The sequence below is a fragment of the Mastigoproctus giganteus genome, chromosome 1, assembly GCF_048544385.1.
Source record: "Mastigoproctus giganteus isolate SK-2022 chromosome 1, ASM4854438v1, whole genome shotgun sequence".
NCBI classification, from domain to species: domain Eukaryota; kingdom Metazoa; phylum Arthropoda; class Arachnida; order Uropygi; family Thelyphonidae; genus Mastigoproctus; species Mastigoproctus giganteus.
The window spans coordinates 137,467,264-137,487,441 of record NC_143575.1 but is presented as its reverse complement, the minus strand read 5'-3'; the positions used below and the strand labels follow the sequence as shown (position 1 = coordinate 137,487,441).

The 20,178-nt window shown below is 37.8% G+C and overlaps 1 protein-coding gene across 1 annotated transcript in view; it reads right to left on the bottom strand.

Annotated features, from left to right (window-relative positions):
- Window positions 1-20,178, bottom strand: part of LOC150091155 (uncharacterized) — a 1,391,089-nt gene that overhangs the window by 309,439 nt on the left and 1,061,472 nt on the right. Inside the window, exon 31 of the mRNA XM_090374518.1 lies at window positions 5,625-5,751. Coding sequence (XP_090230644.1) covers window positions 5,625-5,751 — 127 coding nt within the window. The remainder of the gene's footprint in view (window positions 1-5,624; window positions 5,752-20,178) is intronic.

The following is a 20,178-nucleotide window of genomic DNA, read 5'->3' as shown; positions in this document are numbered from 1 at the left end:
AGAGAGAGAGAGAGAGAGAGAGAGAGAGAGAATGTGTGTGCAGAACGAGGACTGCTGGTATCTCCTTTTCAGGGTCTTGTTCTCAACCTCTTGGGTCGAGAAAAGTAATTTTAGTTGTAATTTGTGTCTTGTCTTGAGCTCGATGGCTCTAAAGGTGGAAACATAGTGTTATCCATCTTTGCTCCTTTCAGCCCTGGAAGAGATAGTTTCTTCTCCCAGGTTAAGGGCCCTGCCAACAGGGAGGCAGGAGCAGTGCCACTAGAGTGACCAAGCAGTATAAACGATAGTATGTTAATTTAAAGGGAAAAAAAGAAAGGTGTTTTTCCTTCGCAAAACTTGCTTACAATTGTAAGACTAAGTTTTCAATTAATTAATAGGAAAGGAAGAAAACAAAACTATACCTTTGAGAAAATGCTCTAGAAATCACTGTCATTAGCATTAGTAGGGGCATATGAGGCAAGAAAGCAAGATTATGCAGAATCAGTCAAAACAAAATTCTCATTTCACCCCTCCATCCGGTCCAAATACCTGTCCAGCTCAGCCTTAAATTTATTTAGACTATCAACTTCCACAACAAAAGATGGAAGTCTGTTCCACCAATCAATTACGCGCTGCTAAAGGTAAATTTCCGCACATCTATTCTACAACTGTCTTTCCTCAATTTGAACCTGTGCCCCCTCAGGTTCTTAATTTGAGCAAGAGGAAGAATCCCATCAGCATTCAGCTTGCTCAATCCACTCAAAGTCTTATACACCTTAAACAAATCGCCTAACAGATGCCTACTCTCCAGGTGCTGCAATTTGCAGAACTTTAGCCTTTTGTGGTAAGAGCAGCCCTTAGTTCCCCTAACCAATCTTGTTGCCCTTCTTTGTACTTGTTCTAGCAACTCTACATCTTTCCTAAAATGAGGCTTCCTGACCTGTACACAGTACTCTAGATGTAACCTGACCATTGCCTTGTATAATCACCTCCCTGTCTTTACTAGCAAAATTCCTATATATCATTGACAAGATTCCATGACCTGCCCTGACAGCCCATCTGCACTGCTCAGCAAACTTCATATTTGACTACACAATTAACTCCAGGTCTTTTTCACTTTCCACTTCCCTGAGTGTAGTACCACACAGTTGGTATGTTTCTCTTTGGTTATTGTTACCCATATACAGTACTTTGCATTTGTCAATGTTAAGCTTCAGTTGCCACTTTTCAGTCCATTTGCCCAACTCCAACTAGATCCAGTTGGAGTAGCACACATTGCTTATCTAGATCCAGTTGGAGTAGCACACTGTCTTTACTGTCATTAACAACCCTGCCAACCTTTGTATCATCTGCAAATTTGGACATTAAACCTGATATACCTTCATAAATATCATTGATAAATATACGAACCAACAATGGGCCCAATACCGGACTCTGGGGCAATCCACTAATAACATTTGTCCATGAAGAGCAGTGTCCATTGATTACCACTCCCTGTCATCTCCCACTCAACCATCCCTTTATCCATTGTAGCAACTTACCCATAATGCCATACCTCTCCAATTTGTACAGCAGTTTTCCATGTGCAACAGAATCAAAAGCTTGCCTGAAATCCAAGTGTACGCTATCAAAATTATTTTTGGGATTCAGTTCCTTTGTGACCACATCATAGTATCCAATCAAACTGGTCAGACAAGACCTCCCTTTAAAAAAACCCAAGCTGGGTCTTAACTATTACTGCAGTCTTGTCTAAATGATCCTGCAATGCTTCTTTAACCAGCGATTCCATTATTTTACCCAGAACACAAGTTAAATTAACAGGTCTCTAGTTACTTGTGTCACTTTTTGAACCCCCTTTGGGAATTGGTGATATATTTGCACACCTTCAGTCCATGGGGATCTACCCTGAGTCCAAGAAAACTCTCATAATTATGGCTAAGGGTTTGCTTACTTCCTTTGCTGCCTCCTTTAATATAACTGGATAGATCCTGTCCGCCCCAAGTGCCTTTTTTATCTTTAACTTCAACAATTTCTCCTCCGCTTTGCTCTCAGTTATTACAAAATAACTTAGCTCCCTGTTAGAGTTTGATAAACTTCTGGCACCCTCTCCTCATTGAATAACTCCTCATGTGTGAATGTAGATGCAAATTACTCATTCAGTTTATCAGCTACCTGAGCATGATCATCAATAGTCAACCCATCTATGTTAAGTGGTCCAAACTGATTCATCCCTTTCCTTCTAGAGTTTTCATAAGTAAAAAACTCTTTGCTGTTTTTCTTTGCATCCTTTGCCAAGGATTTCCATAATCTACCTTCGCCTGCCTAACCTCCTTTGTGACTTGATTACAGACTAGTTTATATCTGCAATAGACTTCTGTTCTGTGTCACCTGATAATTTATATGCATCCCATACATTTTTTTCTCTGCCACGAGCCTCATTAGTTCATCTGACATCCATTTAGGCCTAAACCTTGAACAGTATTTCTTAGTTGGAATGAAAAGCCTAGTAGCCTCTAAATTTAAGTCTTTGAAGGCTTCCCATTTAGAATTCAATGTTGATAACATCATCAGTTGATCCCACTATGCAGAATTTAAAAACTGTCTGAGACTCCCTCTAATCACTTTTATGAAAGCAAAAGCCCTTCTCTTTAGCCTTGATGGTAGTTACATCTTTAAGTAATTCCCATATCAGTACATTGTGATCACTGTCACCTAGTGGTTCCTTTATCTGCAAATTCTTAATGCATGAATAATCATTGCTAATAATCAGATCAAGAGTATTACACCCTCTGGTTGTCTCTCAAACATGCTGCTGTAGAAAACAGTCATCCAATAAATCCAAAAAAGTTTCACTAGTGTGCAAGTGACCAATGCACAAGTTCCAGTCAATATCTGGAAAGTTAAAATCCCCCATTATAGGACAATTTGAATTACTGGCCCACTCTATTTCTCTGCACAATTGCTCATTATACTCATCACATTCATTAGGCCTATAACACCCACACACACACCCACACACACACCCACACACACACACACACACACACACACACACACACACACACCTATTCTAATTTTTCCTTTCCCAGTGCTAATGTCACACCAAACAGACTCAACATTGCATTGTCCACCAACATCAATTTGATGCACTTCCTTAGATTTTATGTGTTTCTTAACTAACAGCATAACCCCTCCTGCCTTCCTGTCCTGTGTATCCTTTCTGTACACATTGTACTCCCCAAATTCCAATTCTGCACTGCTTATGTCTGTGTGACACCACATCTCTGATATCCCAACAATATCTGCCTTTGATGTCTTGACTAGCACTTCAATACTCATCAAATTTATTAACTAGGAGAATTTCTTTGATTACTATAATGCTTGGCACCTGGAGCATTTCCTGGGTGTTTGTTTCTTTGTATATGTAAGAACTATGAGTGTTAGTGTGTTCAAGCCGTGCTTTCTGCAGCTCTGTTCTACCTGCAAAATCAGATGTGATGGAGAGCTTCTGTTTGAGTGTATGCAGGCTTTTAGCTTTCAATCATGTCTGCGTAATCAGGTGTGATTGAGAGCTTTCACCACTATGTTTATAACATCTTTTCTTTCATAACTGTTTTCTAGATATAATTATTTATGTTATATCTGTCTATAATTATTTTATGTGCCTAACCATAAATATACATTTTATATGTCTATTATTGTTATCCTGAGTATATAAATTATAAATATAAATGGATATATGAGAATGAACATATGAGAACAAGTATGACTTAATGTGATGTCTATACTTTTTTTGGTTTCATGAGGGCCTTCTGTGTACATGCACTTGTTCTTACTCTTAGTTACCCTAATACAGCCCATGTATTTACTTGTTCCATGATGACTTCCAGCAGCTCTTGATATTCTTGGCACCTTGCTTTCCAGATTGCAGCTGCTTCTTCCAATAGAAGCAATGCAAGAATCATTTTCACCTCTTCCTGCGGCTATTGTTGATCTATTAGTCTGTCTATCCACCAAAGCTAGAAGTTTTCCGACCCACTTAACACTGCCTCGATATCAACAATAAATATTCTTGCACCCTTTCTATTTAAGTGTATCAAATCCCTGTAGAAGCAGTCTCATCTTTTAACAAGCACAGACCATGCTGAGGAAAATTATACTCCACCAGCCTTGCATAATCTTACCAAGGCCAAAATGATTGACAAATTCTCATCATATATTCCCTCCTATTGGGCAGAAGTGCAGAAACTTTCATATTTAATCCTATCTTGTGACTTTTTTTTAACATTGACCTGTATTTGATAAGTAAGTCTGCAGATCTCCTACTCTTAATGTCATTAGTGCCAAATAACAATATCATCTTTTGTACCCTTAAAAGTTGATATCTGCTCTATAATGTCTTCAACTTTTGCCCCAAGCAGACATACCCTGGTCCTATTCCACCTATACTTTTTGCACATTATATTTACCGTTTCCCTGACAATAGAATCACTGCAACAACTAGCCCCTGTGGGACCAGCAAATTCTGCCTTGTGGGTTGCTGCTTACTTTCTTTCTTACTTCCACCAAATTGCTTACATCTGCTACAGCCACTTGTGCAAAGTTAAGTAATAATTAAATGAGCAAATTACAGTCAATAGTTCTTGTGGGCAAAGACCACCACCTCTTTCAGCTTGTGAAAAGTGTCAGGAAAAAGGAGAACTTCACTGTTAGGTTTTCAAACTAATACTATAAAAAAGATTTTAATGGATTACAATAGCCCCAGAATGGTTACTGCTACCTCCTGTGAAGCAAGGGTTAACATTCTTATCAGTAACTGAATCTTTTCGCTTAAATAAAAGTGCACTACTTGATAATTCTTAGTTACCTTTATTTTTGTCCAATTTTTCATAATAGGTTCCACTAGACTGCAGTTTCCAAAAATACTCTTGCGAAAGCTGCTGACTAATCAATGATTGCTTATTTCCTGACTTTTTGAATATATGTCAGACTCATTTCGAATTCCACGACTTTCCAGTTTGTGGAACCTTGTAATGTTAGTTGCAGTAATGTAAGATGTCTGGATTAAGAAGTTAGAACCATAAACTTCCTTATTTTACAGGGTAAAATCAATAGAAATTAGGGATCAGGATCTTCTCAACTGGAAGCAACAATTGATGCAGTCTGAATTTTAATTTGTTCAAAAAGAGGGATATAAAATTTTACAGTAAATATATTTAAACAATAATAAATACATGGAGGTGTACAATTATTTACTCCTCTTATCTGTGTTCTTTTCATGCATAGCAAATGTGTCCAACCTTGAACATAATGTATATCCCTTTGAATCAAAGAGTTGTTTATGTTAAGGTTATCACAACAAGTCAGACTTCTGATATTCACTGTTTTGGAGCAAGAAGCTTGGTGATTTTGATTAACAAGCATACATGAACAAAATAATAGGCAGAAACAAATTTAGCAATTTTAAAATTTTAGATTAATAATGCAGGTTAGTAGCATAAACTGTAAATAAAAAACAGACAAATATTTTTTCATGTTGCTAATTTAAAGCCTATTTGAATATTTAGGCCATATATTCAAATTATGCTAAGTAAACTGACAGACAGACAGATGTGAAAATATGATAAAAATTAAACAATCACAACCTTTAGGCCCTGGTCCGCCTCTGTCACCTTTCAGACCAGGAAATCCTTCTTGACCAGGAAGGCCAGAAAATCCTAATTCTCCTTTAAGGCCAAGGAATCCCATTGGTCCTGGAGATCCTGCTTCTCCCTGCACAAAATGAATGTGAAGGATGCTTAGTGATATTTAAGAGGAGACAAAAATGCTTTACAAAAATATTACATCACAAAGATATCACAGAATGTTTGGCACTATCCAAGGAACTTAATTAAAAAGGTCAAAAATATAGATGACATTAACATTTAGTGCTAGTTACCAACAAAAAAAGCCATATGCATTTCCTTGAGTATTTCCTTCTGTTTTATGCTTATGGCATGAACATAAGGCAGAAGGAAATACTTAATGTGATAAATCTGGTGACTACTTTGATAAGCTTACAGTGAAATTTATACCTGAATAATTTAGAATTTTTTGCAGATATCATTAAATGCATCAAATGTCACAAATGCTAAAATTTTTAAAAATAAACTAACAAATAAGGTATTATGCAAAAATTCGAGCTTTGCATAATGCCTTATTATAACAAAAAAAAAAAAAAAAAAAAAGAAGTAGGATTTCCTAAAGGAATGCACATACAGCTTTCTTCCTAGTGGAAGAACTGTGATCTATTCTTATCTGCAACAATGGGAATAAGGCTGAAGGAAAAAAGGTAACAGTAGGTTAACTAGGGGAGATAGATCCCTTGCCATCTTTTAAATCCTGTTAGTGCTTGGGGGCAAGGGGTACACAAAAGGAGGTGTCTTCACAATCCATATTTATGTATGACATGGAAAAATTCACATTTTGATGGTTGAATCTGAAAGCTTCAAGAAAAGAGTTATTGCCCTTAAAAGGATTAAATAAGAATCTCACAAAGTATTTTGCAGCCCAACTCACTGCTGGAGTCTACTCATGCACTAGCTGCAACATTTAGCTTTAAGTTTCACTGGTGCATCAGCAAAGAAGACTAATTCAACAGCACTACATAATATAAAATCTAAATAAAACAGAAAAAAAACATGATTTTTTAGATGGATTATGAACTGAAAAGCTTTTCTTCATGATGAAAGTAATTTTGGTCATCTTCTATCCCACCCCATTTATTGATGTTTAAGAATTCTTTATCTTGCAGTTATCCATTTCTTTCCGCTTATTGGAAAATTTCATAACCTACTGTTGGATAACCTGAAATTGATTCACATGGACAACTCACAGAACTAATAAGAGAAAACATAATGTTGTCCTTCTTAATAATGGTACAAACACACATTTTCCAACTTGTACCTCCTTGCTGACAGATTTGTTCTGTTCTTCTTTACTCAAAACCCACAACTTAGGGAGTACATGAAAATACTTTCAGTAGTAATCACTATCCAGTATTACTACACTAATGCAGTAGCAGCACAAATGGAAGTGACTATCCAACTAATTCACAAACATTGTTTGTGAGCATAACAGACTCCCAGATTAGAAACTAAATAGGACTGAACAGTTATGCTAAACTAATAGTTTCTTCCAAGCCAGATGTGCAAATAGCATTATCATTAGCAAAGGCACATGATGCAAGAAAGCAAGCTTATATAGCTTCAGCCAAAAAAAAAAAAAAAAAATCCTTATTTCACCCCCAATCCACTCGCTCAAAATATTTGCCAAGTTCTGCCTTGAATCTATTTAAGCTATCAACTTCTACATCAGATGGAAGTTTGTTCCAGCAATTTTTGAATTTATGCCCTCTCAGGTGATTATTGTGAGCAAGAGGAAGAGTCCATCAGCACTGAGCATGCTCAAACCATTCAAGGCTTTATACACCTCAATCAGATCACCTCACAGGTGCCTAGTCTCCAGACCCTGTAATTTGCAAAACTAAAGCCTTTCTTCGTAAAGGCAACCCTTTGTTCCATTCACTAATCTTGTTGCCCTTCTCTGTACTCATTCCAACAGCTCTACATCCTTCTTAAAATGAGGCTTCCAGACCTGTATACAGTACTCAAGGTGTGGCCTGACCATTGCCTTATACAAAGGGATAATCACCTCCTTATCCCTGCTAGAAACATTCCTGTATATCATTGACAAGACATCATGAGCTACTCTTGCAGACTGTCTGCACTGCTCAGAGAACTTCATATATGCCTGCACAATTACCCCCAAGTCCTTTTCATTCTCTACCACTGTCAGTGTAGTACCACAGAGTTGATATGTTACTCTGGGATTACTGCTTCCCATATGTAGTACTTTACATTTGTCAATGTTAAACTTCATTTGTCACCTCTCAGCACATCTGCTCAACTTTTCTAGATCCTGTTGCAGAAGCGTACTGTCATTAGTGTCATTAACAACACCCTGCCAACCTTCATATCATCTGCAAACTTGGACATTAAGCCTGATATAACATCATCAATATTTATAAATACAGAAAACAACAATGGACCCAACACTGAACCCTGAGGGACTCCACTAATAACATTAGTTAGTTATTAGGGCTGTTCCTCACTGTGTCATTTATTAATAAAAAATAAATGACACAGTGAAGCATGCCACAAAGTGAATAATACAAGCAACAACCTGTACAATCCCAAAAACATTGCCATGCTTTCCAAATCATCAAAGGCCATGATGGAAGTTTGAGTGTACTGAATCAAGAAAAGCACAGAATAAAGTAAGGGATTATTACAACAATCACCGATTTGACTAATAATGCAATCTGGAAATAATCTGCAAAATGACCGGCAAATTCAAATATAGAAATTCATATCTCAAATTATAAACTACACAAATTCACACCTCTCCAGTACTACAGTATAATGGCCCAACAAATACTGAACCTATTGCATGGCATAGGCCCTAAGTTAAACATTTGTCGGCATTTAGCATATTTACCCTAGCCTATGATAGATATAAGCTAGTCTGTAATTTTCAAGTCACTTTTTTCATTTCATTTCCAAGTCACAAAAGAGGTGAGTCAAGCAAAGACAGATTAAGAGAAATCTTGGGCAAAGGATGGAGAGGAAAAACAGCAAAAGACTTCTTTACTTATGTAAACACTAGAAGTAAGAGAACGAATCAGATTGGTTTGCTTGATTAGATGGTTCCAGTTTTGATGATCCTCCTCATGTAGCTGACAAAATGAATGAGTATTTTGCATCTACATTCACACATGAGGAATTCTGTGGAGAAGTGGAGGCCAGCAGTTTATCAAATTCTAACAGGAAACTAAATGATTTTGTCTTAACTGAGAGCAAAGTGGAGGAGAATTTGTTAAAGTTAAACATAAGAAAGGAACACCAGGGGGGTGGATGGGTTCCACCAGTTATAATAAAGGAGTCAGCAAAAGAAATAAGCAAACCTTTAGCCATAATATGAGAGCATCCTTGGATTCAAAGGAGGTCCCCACGGAATGGAGATGTGCAAATGTATACCCAATTCACAAAGGGGGATCAAAGGGTGACATGAGTAATTACAGACCTGTTAGTTTAACTCTGTTCTGGGGAAAATAATGGCGTCACTGTTTATAGAAGCATTTCAGGATCATCTAGACAAGACTGCATCAATAATTCAGACACAGCATGAGTTTGTTAATGGAAAGTCTTGTCTGACAAATTTGATTGGATATTATGATGTGGTTACAAAGGAATTGGATGAGGCAAAAAATAATTTTGATATCATATACTTGGATTTCAGGAAAGTTGCTGGAACTGTTGCACATGGAAAACTGCTGTACAAATTGGTGCAGTATGGCATTAAGGGCAAGTTGCTGCTTTGGATAAAGAGATGGTTGAGTTGAAGACAGAGAGTGGTAATCAACGGACACTAATCTTCGTGGATTCCCCCAGGGTTGCCATTTTTCAACATACCGTTTCTTTATAATTGACTTGTAGTCTATGATTGGTATACTAAATGGTTCATCTATAGAATCTCTAGCAGTTTTCGCAGCTAAATCCGCACATTCATTTCAAGAAATTCCGACATGAAAGATGACTTATTGTTTCTTCCTTTCTTTAGCTTAGGTCCATTGTGTTCTATTTTATCAATGATATTGATGAAGGTATGTCATCAGGCTTAATGTCCAAGTTTGCAGACAATATTGTTGTTGTTTGTTTGTTTGTTGTTTGTTATTTGGAGCATTAGCAACTAAGGCCATATTGCTCTGGGATAAGCGGTAGCCATTCCCTGACCTTTCCGCATCCTCCGTATTTGGTGGTGACGGACTCGAACCCCGGTCTAATCAAGAAGCGTGTGCTACGCACTGCTGCTCCTTCCCACCTGGCTACGGAGGCGCCTTTGCAGACAATATGAAGGCTGTCAGGGTTGTCAATGACAGTAATGACAACTACTGCAACAGGATCTAGAAAAGTTGGGCAGATGGGCTGAGATGGGCAACTGAAATTTAACATTGACAAATGCAAATTACTGCATATGGGTAGCAGTAACCCCAAAGTAATGTATCAACTATGCAGTACTACACTCAGGGTAGTGGAGAATGAAAAAGACCTGGGGGTAATTGTGCAGTCAGATATGAAGTTTTCTGAGCAGTGTAGACAGGCACCAGAGTAGGTCCTTTTGACTTGGCGCATTATAGCCTTAGATGCTAATGCGCCATAAAACCCTAAAACAAACAAACAAACAAACCAGAGTAGGTCATGGGTTTTGTCAGTGATATACAGAATTTTATTGTAGGGATAGGGAAGTCATTATCCCACTGTATAAAGAAATGGTCTTGCCACATCTTGAGTACTGCATACAGGTCTGTTTGTTTGTTTATGGGCTTTACGGCACAGGGGCAGCAAGGCCATAATGCTCGCCTAACTATGCTGATATTAAATACACAGTTTATGTATATAAATGTTGTTGAAGGTCACACTGCGATGTACAGTCGTATCCGTTTAAGGAATGAAAAATTTTGGCCACATGTGGAGTATTTGTAAGGAGATCAGCAATACTGAAAGGAATGTTCGTCCTGGAAAAAGAGGTAAACATAGCTTGCCGGTCACTATTGTAGTTGGGGCAATCAATGAGTATGTGTTGGACAGAGAGCTGAGTGTTGCAATTTGTACACATTGGTGGATCAGTGCCTGCAAGAAGATAAATATGTGTTAGATTGTATGGCCTATTCGTAGTACGACTTCTTCATGCCTGTTTTCATGTATACTGTATTTCCAAGTTTGGAGATGTTTCTTTATACAAAGTAGTTTGTTCCCAACTTGACTTTGCTAGATGTGTTGCCATTTTTCAACATACCGTTTCTTTATAATTGACTTGTAGTCTATGATTGGTATACTAAATGGTTCATCTATAGAATCTCTAGCAGTTTTCGCAGCTAAATCCGCACATTCATTTCAAGAAATTCCGACATGAAAGATGACTTATTGTTTCTTCCTATTTAGCTTAGTTATGGTATTCCAAATCTGAATGAGTAAGCGGTTATCATGATTTTTATTCTGCTGTATAGCTTGGATAGCACTAATGGAGTCCATATAGCTAACACTGTTCAATATATTTGTTGATAAGATGAAATTTAACACTATGAAGATAGCACAGAGTTCTGCAGTGTAGCTGCTGCATTTAATAGGGAGTTTCTTGGCTATCAGACGGCCTCTGTAGCCGAGTGGGCAGGAGCGGGAGTAGAGTAGCACACGCTCTTTGAATAGTCCGGGGTTCAAGCACCTGGCTGCTGAATACGGTCGATCTGCCAACCCGCACTGGACCAGCGTGGTAGATTATGGTCCATTTCCTTCAACATGAATTGTTGAGGAGGCTTCCATCCTGCAGTGGGTTGATAATGGCTGCACTTTACTCTACTTTTTTTTTCTTGGCTATGGTAAGGTTGGGTAAAACTGCTGCTGCAGCAACATGGGCGTCAGTTTTAGATCCGTCATTGTGGAGATTGGCGTGTACTCTGTGTGCTCAGTTCTCAATGCGGCATGAATTTGCAGTATGTTCTGTTGTGGTAAGGTGTGTTTCTGCAATGATATGAGTGAAAGGTCACACAGTGGTATGTAATACATCCAAGGTGGAGCTGTATGAGTAGTAGGCTGTATCATGCTATCAGTTTCATGCTGCATCAGTTTGCCAGTCACTGAGCAGGGAACACAGACGTATCCCTGTTGATTGGTTTTTAGATGGATAGGCTCTGTAAAGGTTCTCCCATTTGGGCGAGAAAAGTCCATTCCAAATAGGGTTGTCTAGTTGCCCTTTGACTTTTGCTGCACAGATCTAAAGAGGTTTCAGTTGCTTCAGCATATAAGCTCTGAGCTGGTGATGTATGGAATGCCCCTAGTGCAAGCCAAAGAGAACTGTGGTGTACGGGATCAAGCCAACGTAAGGCACTTGGTCTAGCAGAGCTGCAGACCACAGAGTTGTAGTCATAGTCGGGAATAACCATATTAATGCATAATACAAATGCAATAGCGGGTAATGGTCGGCTCCCCATGTTGTGCCAGACAGTACTCTTAGCTTCTTAAGGCAAGTAATCCGGAGCTCTTTTATACATTCGAGTAAGGTAAGTTTTTGGTCTAGAACCACACCAAGAAAGTGGACACTACAAACCACTGGGATGATTTGATTTTCTAGGTGAAGTTCTGAGTCTGGATGTAGGTTATGCTTCATGCAGAAGTGTATCCCGACAGTCTTTTGTGGTGAGAGGTGGAAACCATTGTTTCGGGACCATTTTACAACATTCTTAATGCACTTTGCAACTGTCTTTCTACCATTCGCATATTAGGCAAATGGCAGGAGATACGGAAATCATCGCATACAGGGTAGTGGACACTGTTTGTGGTAGATCATGTGTTATGGAGCTCATTATTATGTTAAATAGGGTGGCACTTAGTACTGGACCTTGTGGGACTCCTTCCTGGATAAAATTGGAAGATAACTGGGTTTTTGACTCTAACTTGAAAGGAGCGATGATAGAGGAAGTTTCTGATCAACTCTGGCAGGTGTCCACATCTAGATCTTATAGGTTTCGCATTATACCATACCTCCAAGCTGTGTCAAAAGCTTTTTCTATGTCAAAGAGAACCATGACATGGTGTTCATTTCATACAAAAGCATCAGGGATGTTTATTTCTGCCTTGATGAGTAAGTCAAGAGTGGATCTTCCTTCACAGAAATCGCACTGTACTGGGTTAAGAAGGTGGTTTTGGACTAGAAACCAGGATAGGTGGGCATTGATCATTTTTTCCAGAACCTTGCTCATACAGCTGGTGAGTGCAATAGGTTGGTAGTGTTGTGGATTTGCAAGATCTTTTCCTGGTTTTGGAAATGCCAAAACATAAGTGTGATGCCATTTGTCCGGGGAAGGTATTCTGTTCGAAAATTCTGTTATAAAAAAATAACAGTGTCTTAAGGGCTGGTTCAGTAAGTTGTGCTATCATGATGTAGTGTATTCCGTCTGGTCCTGCTGCACTGAATTTGGTGGTGGCTAAAGCATGGTGCAATTCTGTCACTGTGAAGGGGAGATTTTATGTGGCACTAGATGCTGATTCAAATTAGCATTAGCAAGGGCACATGATGCAAGAAAGCAAGCTTATATAGCTCATTTCATCCATCCACTGGCTCCAAATATTTGTCTAGTTCTGCCTTGAATCTGTTTAAGCTATCAACTTCTACAACGATAGATGGAAGTTTGTTCCAGCAATCAACCACCTGCTGGCTAAAGGCTAACTTCCACACATCTATACTACAACTGTCTTTCCTCAATTTGAATTTATGCTCTTTCAGGCAATTATTCTGAGCAAGAGGAAGAATCCCATCAGCATTGAGCATGCTCAAACCATTCAAGACTTTATACACCTCAATCGGATCACCTCGCAGATTCAAAGTTGATGAAATATTTCTCAGCCTGTGCCTTGTGTACCTGAAAATGAGGTGTGTAAAATGTCGTGGCTGAGATTTTCATGAACAATTCGCCCAATGCATTGCAATCTCCACTGGTATTGTAACATCACAACCATTTACAGTTAGGTTGATGCATGAATGTTTAGATTACATATGTCATATTTTGGTCTATATCGTTTGCATTTGTAATTGTGGTGGCGAAACATCTCCATGCTTCCCTTTTCTAGTCTGTCTAATATGTTTTGTTTTTTCCAGATCCTGTTTAAAGTGGATGAGATTTGCAGTTGTTAGAAACTTCCTGAAGATTCCATGCTTTGTTCTTTTCTTTTTTAGCCAAACTGCATTTATTATTCCACCAAAATTTTGAGCATGCTGATATTTTGTTGGATTTCTTTGGAATCGCTTGGTCTGCTGCCTGTAGTATTTGGTTAGATATATATTCTGTGGCTAAGTTTATGGATGCTTGCTGGACCTGCTTTTCTTCTAGTATTGCTAGTTGTTTGTATATATCCCATTTTGATTTGAAAAAGTTTCATTTGACGGTTCTGTTAGAAAAGTAGGGGATGTTTGTATCAATCTGGCATATCACTGGGTAATGGTCACTACCCAGTGAATTGCTATGAACAGTCCATCCAAACAGAGAATATATGGATGCTGAGCATAGTGAAACATCATTAGCTGAAGTAGATCCTGTAGGTAAATGCATATAGATGCATGTTCCATTATTCAGAGTAATCAAATTGTGCTGGTCACGTAACTATTCTTTAATTTGTCCTTGTTTGTCCATAATTTGATTTCCCTATAATGGATGATGACTATTGAGGTCCCCTAGGATGAAGTAGGGTTGACAAAGTTGTCCACTGGTTCTTCTAGGTTGGTGTAGCTTATATTTTGATTAGGCAGCAAGTATAGCAAGACGATAGTCAAGTCAAAGTTATTTCAAAATCAAGTCAACGTTAATTTGTTTTTGAGGGGTTGAAGGTTTGTTTCACTCAGGTTTCCCTTTCCCCTTCTTTGGAAAGTATGGTTTTCCCATGTCCATATCCTCATCAGTAAATAGTTCTAATATGTACTCATCTTGCTCTGAGCTATCTTCTAAGTTCGTGCAATCTGTTTGGTTTGCATCAGGAGAGGTAGTTACTTGAGTGTTTTGCTGTGGGGAGGCATATTACTGGCTGTACAGTAATATGGCCTTACTTTGTTTGCTTGCTTGTTGTTTGGTTTACTGGTACAGTGGCCAATACTGACCTTGTCCACTGAGATAGCGATTCGCTTGGTGGTATGGTTACCACCGTTTGGGTTGCAATTGATATATGTCTTCTGGATGCTTGAGCATAGGTTGGTTTAATATTATTCAGGACTGCTAAAGATTTTTTGGCCTCTTGATAGGTGACATTGTATTCAGTTTTGTATTGTTGTATGTGTTTTTCACATTTCCAAAAGGGGACACTCCTTAGAAAATGCTGGATTTGCTTCTCTGCAGTTTGGACAACTAGGTGTTGTAGCTGTGCATTCAGTGTTTGTGTGTGCAGTGGATCCACATGTGGCACAAGCAGCTGCCCCTCTGCAGACTGAGTGCCCAAACTTCTGGCACTTGTAGCAGCATAAGGGTTTGGAATGTACACTCTAACACGGCAATTAAGATAACCTGCTTTGATTGCTGTTGGTGGTTTAGGGTTATCGAAAGTGAGTATTATGTTCTGAATGGGAACTAGTATGCCATCTTTCTTTGTCATTATCCTTCTCACAATGATTACTCCTTGATCTTATAATTCCTGTTTTAACTCTTCATCTGACACGTTTGTGAGTTCCAATTCGGTTTGTTGTTTGTTTGTTACTTGGTTTTTAGGAGCATTAGTAACTAAGACCGTATTGCTCCGGGAATATGCGGTGATCATTCTCTTGACCTTTCTGCATCCTCTGCATTTGGTGGTGACGGGCTTGAACCCTGGTCTAGTCAAGAAGTGTATGCTACGCGCTGCTGCTCCTTCCCACCTGGCTACAGAGGCACCTCCAATTCGGTGATGACACCTCTTGACATGCTCAGGGAAATATGTGGTGAAACGGCAATGGAAGTTCCAAAGTTTTTAGTGTTAGTAGTTGCTCAGACTGTTGAGCAGGGGCAACTTCAACCAGTAAGTCTCCAGATCTTAAGCGACAAACTGTCTTGGAGGTAACTATTATGCTTTTTAGGTATTTTTTGCACTACAAATGGCGAGAGTTTGCCAATAGGTTGCTCTTCAGTTGAGTGAATGATAAGAAAGGTTGGAGTTCTGATTTTGGCTACGTCAGTCTTTTGACGTTTAGCTGCAACAAAATCAGGCTCCAACTGTTTTTGCCCTGTAAGGGTCTCATCCATGCACCCAGTGGATTTCTGGGTCTTAGGAACTGTTTGCTCCATTTTGCCCTGGAAGGGAGAGCTTTTCCTCTCAAGGTTACCAGCCCCACCACATGGAGGCAGGAGCAGTGCCACCTTTGTGACCAAGCAGTAGTGGATTATTAATAAAACAAAAAAGAGAAGCAGGAAAGTTACTTTTCCTTCTGATCTAGTAAAGTGCTTTCTTTACTGAATGAAATGAGTGTTAATGTAATGCTGAAATTAAGAAAATGATTTTATTTCACCAAGAAAGAGACACTTGATCACAAAATTGGTTGGCACCTGGGGCCCACACAGGTCTGGAAGCATTCTGTTGGGATGCAGATGCTGCTGCTGGAACGAGTGCAGAGAAGGGCAACAAAATTGGTATGGGAAACAAAGGGATACTCTTACCATGAAAGGTTTCAATTCTGCAAATTGCAGTATTTGGAGATTACGCATCTGACAGGGGATCTGATTGAGGTGTATAAGTAGGGTGACCATATACTTGTAAAGAAAAACTGGGACAAAACGTGTTCCAAAGAATAAAATCTGGGACTAAACCAGGACAATGTGACTGCTTGAAAGAAGGAAATCTGAGAGAAAACCAGGACAAAGTTAGTGTTTGCATCTTTTTAATTACATGTACCTTCGGAACTAAAATAAATTATTTTCTAATTTTCTGAGTACTTTAATAATATTTTATTTAGTGTATTAATAATTTTACTTTAAAAATCTGTTTAAAAAAAGTGCAACAAAATATGTAACATAAAATTTATAAATTTTTTCAAGATGGGACAATAAAGTCATATTAAAATCTGTTCACATATATAAATCTCGAGTTTTGAACTTTTGTAAAAATTTATTAAAGACAAGTTTCTCACCACTCTAGGAAATACATGATACATTGTATCATGTATTTCTGGTAAACTTCGGAAACTGAGTTATTTACTTGCTCTATTCACTCAATGCTTTGATTGAAGTTTTCAAGCTGATTCTGTACAAATAAGAACCAAAATTTAACACTTTCATCTTTGAAGAAATTTAAAATTAACACAGGACACACTGGTTGATTTAAAAAGTAATTTTTCAAAGGCACAAACATTTCTAAAATTCTGTTTATCACAGGTAGCAAGGAAAGAAAGCACGTATTGCTATGCTGAAATTTTTATACTCAACATCAGCCTCTTCGCAGAAAGTTTGCAGTTCTATTACTTTAACTGTATATATGTGAAAATATTTAAAGGTTTTTAAAACTAAAGCTTTTAACTGTATTGGGAGAGTATCACAACTTTACACTTATGAATAATATGGGCAGCGCAAGCAATTCTGAGCAGGTCTCTGTTCAGGAATTTCTTAATTTGTTCACAACATTGTTCATTCCACCAAAGTTAGTATTTGTGTTAACACCACAAAAACATATAACTTTATCAACAATATCAAATTTATCAATTGATTTTACAATGGAAACTACAATAATGTGTACATTTCACCTTTAACAGAATAAACCTCTAGTAGTTTTACATTAACTCCATTTTTTTTGATTAAAATAACGAATTCCTTTTGGCATCAATTTAACTGCTTTTCTATTTGAAGCATTGGATGATATGGTAATGAAACTTACACCATTTAATTCCATTCACAGCTCTTCCTGTGCTAATGGAGCCAAGACATGAACAGCAATTGCTTTACTCTTTGTAGGTGCACAGGAAAATTTGGAGTTAAATATCAGCGAGATAAATATGAACCAATGTATACTCCAAACCATGACTTATAGAAGTGAAACTTGGGTACTCACCAAAAAATGGAAGAGAAGCTGAGAACTACACAGCGAAGAATGGAACGAATTATATTGGGAATCAGACTGTTAGATAAGAAGAGAAACATGGATTAGGCAGCAAACTCAAGTAAAGGACATTCTGATCAAAACTATAAAATGGTCATGGGCAGGACACACAACTCGAAGACATGATGACAGATGGACTAAGAAAATAACAAAATGGTACCCAAGAGGAGCTAAAAGAAAACCAGAAGACAATGGTGGAGATGGATAGATGAAATTCACGAGTTTGTGAGTAGTAAATGGATGGCCATTGCACAAAACAGAAGGAACTGGAAAGTTGCTGGAGAGGCCTTCATACTGCATTGAAAATGGCTGATGATGATGATGATGATCAGTGAGATTAATTTAGATGAGCAATCGCTGGATCTAAATGAAAAATTGTGCTTCACATAGTGATACACAAAAGCATCTTCTGCAGCTGCACAAGCAATTCGGTCATTTTTGGATTCAGTCTTTTAAAAGTGACTCATAAGCTTCGAACAAAAAACCACAGTCTCTAGCGCTGATTTGTGTTTCTTCATTTTTATATGATGTTATATCACTACAACCCCCCATGGTATATTGAAAATATAGACAAACAAGTCTATCGCCTGATTGTGTATAGGAAACACAATCAGGCGAAAGACTTGAGAAATAAAAATTCTGCACGTAGCTGTTCATCAAAAGTGCATTTTCGTTTTTTCATTGACATGGCTGAAATTAAAAATTATTTTATCAATTATTACAGTTAAATTTAGCATTCTCCAGTGGACTTTTAAATAACAGATGCTTTCTAATAAAAATTATTTGTACTGAAGGTAGCTATAGAAAAGTTCACAGACTGTCACCAGGTGCCCACAGGCTGCTGTATGGTTTAGCTGGTTCACTGTCTGGTTGTTTAAGAGGCAATGCTATGTTTGAGATATATTATAGCATGATAATTTATTTATTCCATATTTACTGTTTGCGTAAGATTCTATATTTGGAATCTTATTTGGAATAAATATTTCTATTATTAAGTAACTCGGAAGCCATAAATTCCTTAGGAAGTTAGTGTAAATTAATCTCTATGGAATAGAAAAATAGATCAATAACAAATTTACATTTGAAATAAAAATATTTTTAACTGGGACATATACTAAACTTGCTGGGACAACAGTCTAAAATCCAGGACGTATGGTCACCCTATGCATAACGTCTTAAATAGATTGAGCCAGCTCAATGCTGATGGGATTCTTCTGTTGCTTATATCACCCACTGGATGGGGATAAATTCAAATTGAGGAAAGACAGTTGTAGAATAGATGTGGGTTTAACCAGCTAGTGGTTGATTGCTGGAACAAACTTCCATCAGTTGTTAAATTCAAGGAAGAACTTTTGAAGTGATTGATGGGTGAAATGGGAAGTGTTTTTTTTTTTTTTTTGGCTGATGCAGTATAGCTTGTTTTCTTGCAACATATGCCTCTACTAATGCTAATTTGCAATAACTACTTTCTTCTGATAAAAGAGCACAATGAAAAATAATATTTAAATTTTATTTTGAAGGAATTGGAGGGATATAACAAATCTTTCACAAGAGAACTGCAGATGATACTAACCCTTTCAAAATCAAGTACTGTTGGACTAGCTAGCATTCAGTGTGACATGATGTCATCATGTGAATACAACCTCTAAGCAGCATAATAGGATATTTATAGAAGAATGTTTTCCAGACACCTTGGTTAAAGTGGCAATTCTCTCAGGCAAAGATCTTACTAATGCTGATGAACACCTTCCAATAGTTTTATTTTATTTATTTATTTTTTTTTTTTTGGCAATGTAAAGTCTCAGAAGGATGATCAATGTTTGACTAACTAGTATTAGAAGAATATAAATGCTTAACTAATATGCAATGCAGATTTTAGACATGGGTACTCTTGTTCATCTAGTGAGCAAATAAACAAATATAAAAATGCTTTCTTATAATCAAAACATCTAGTATCATCTGTGATGTAGAAAAGGCTTATGACACAATATAAAGATATAAATAAATAAATAAAAATATCATGTATTCACACTATGGGTGAGGCTGGAATAATCTTATACAGAGTGTCTCAAAAATATTGGTACAAACGTTTAGGGGAGGTAGGTAACATCTAAAGGAATGTGAATCGCATAGGAACCCATAACCGGAAACGTCATGGGAAAGTAGTAGCAGAGGCACAAGAAGCAGAAATGACACAAGACAGTAATTAGTGGCAAACATTTATTTGACATAATATTAACAATGGAGTACGAGATGGATGCATTTCATGGTGTTACAACAGATGCTCGAAGGTTCCACCATGAGACGCGATGCATGCGTGACACCGATGCAGCATGGATTGGCAGACACGGTCGGACACACCTGGAGTTTCTTTAACAGTAGCAGCAGCGCAGACGAGTCTCGCCACGAGATCCATTTCCATCTCCACAGGTGATTCATACACGATAGATCTGAAGGCCCCCACAGAAAGAAATCAAGGCTCGATAAATCAGGTGAGCAT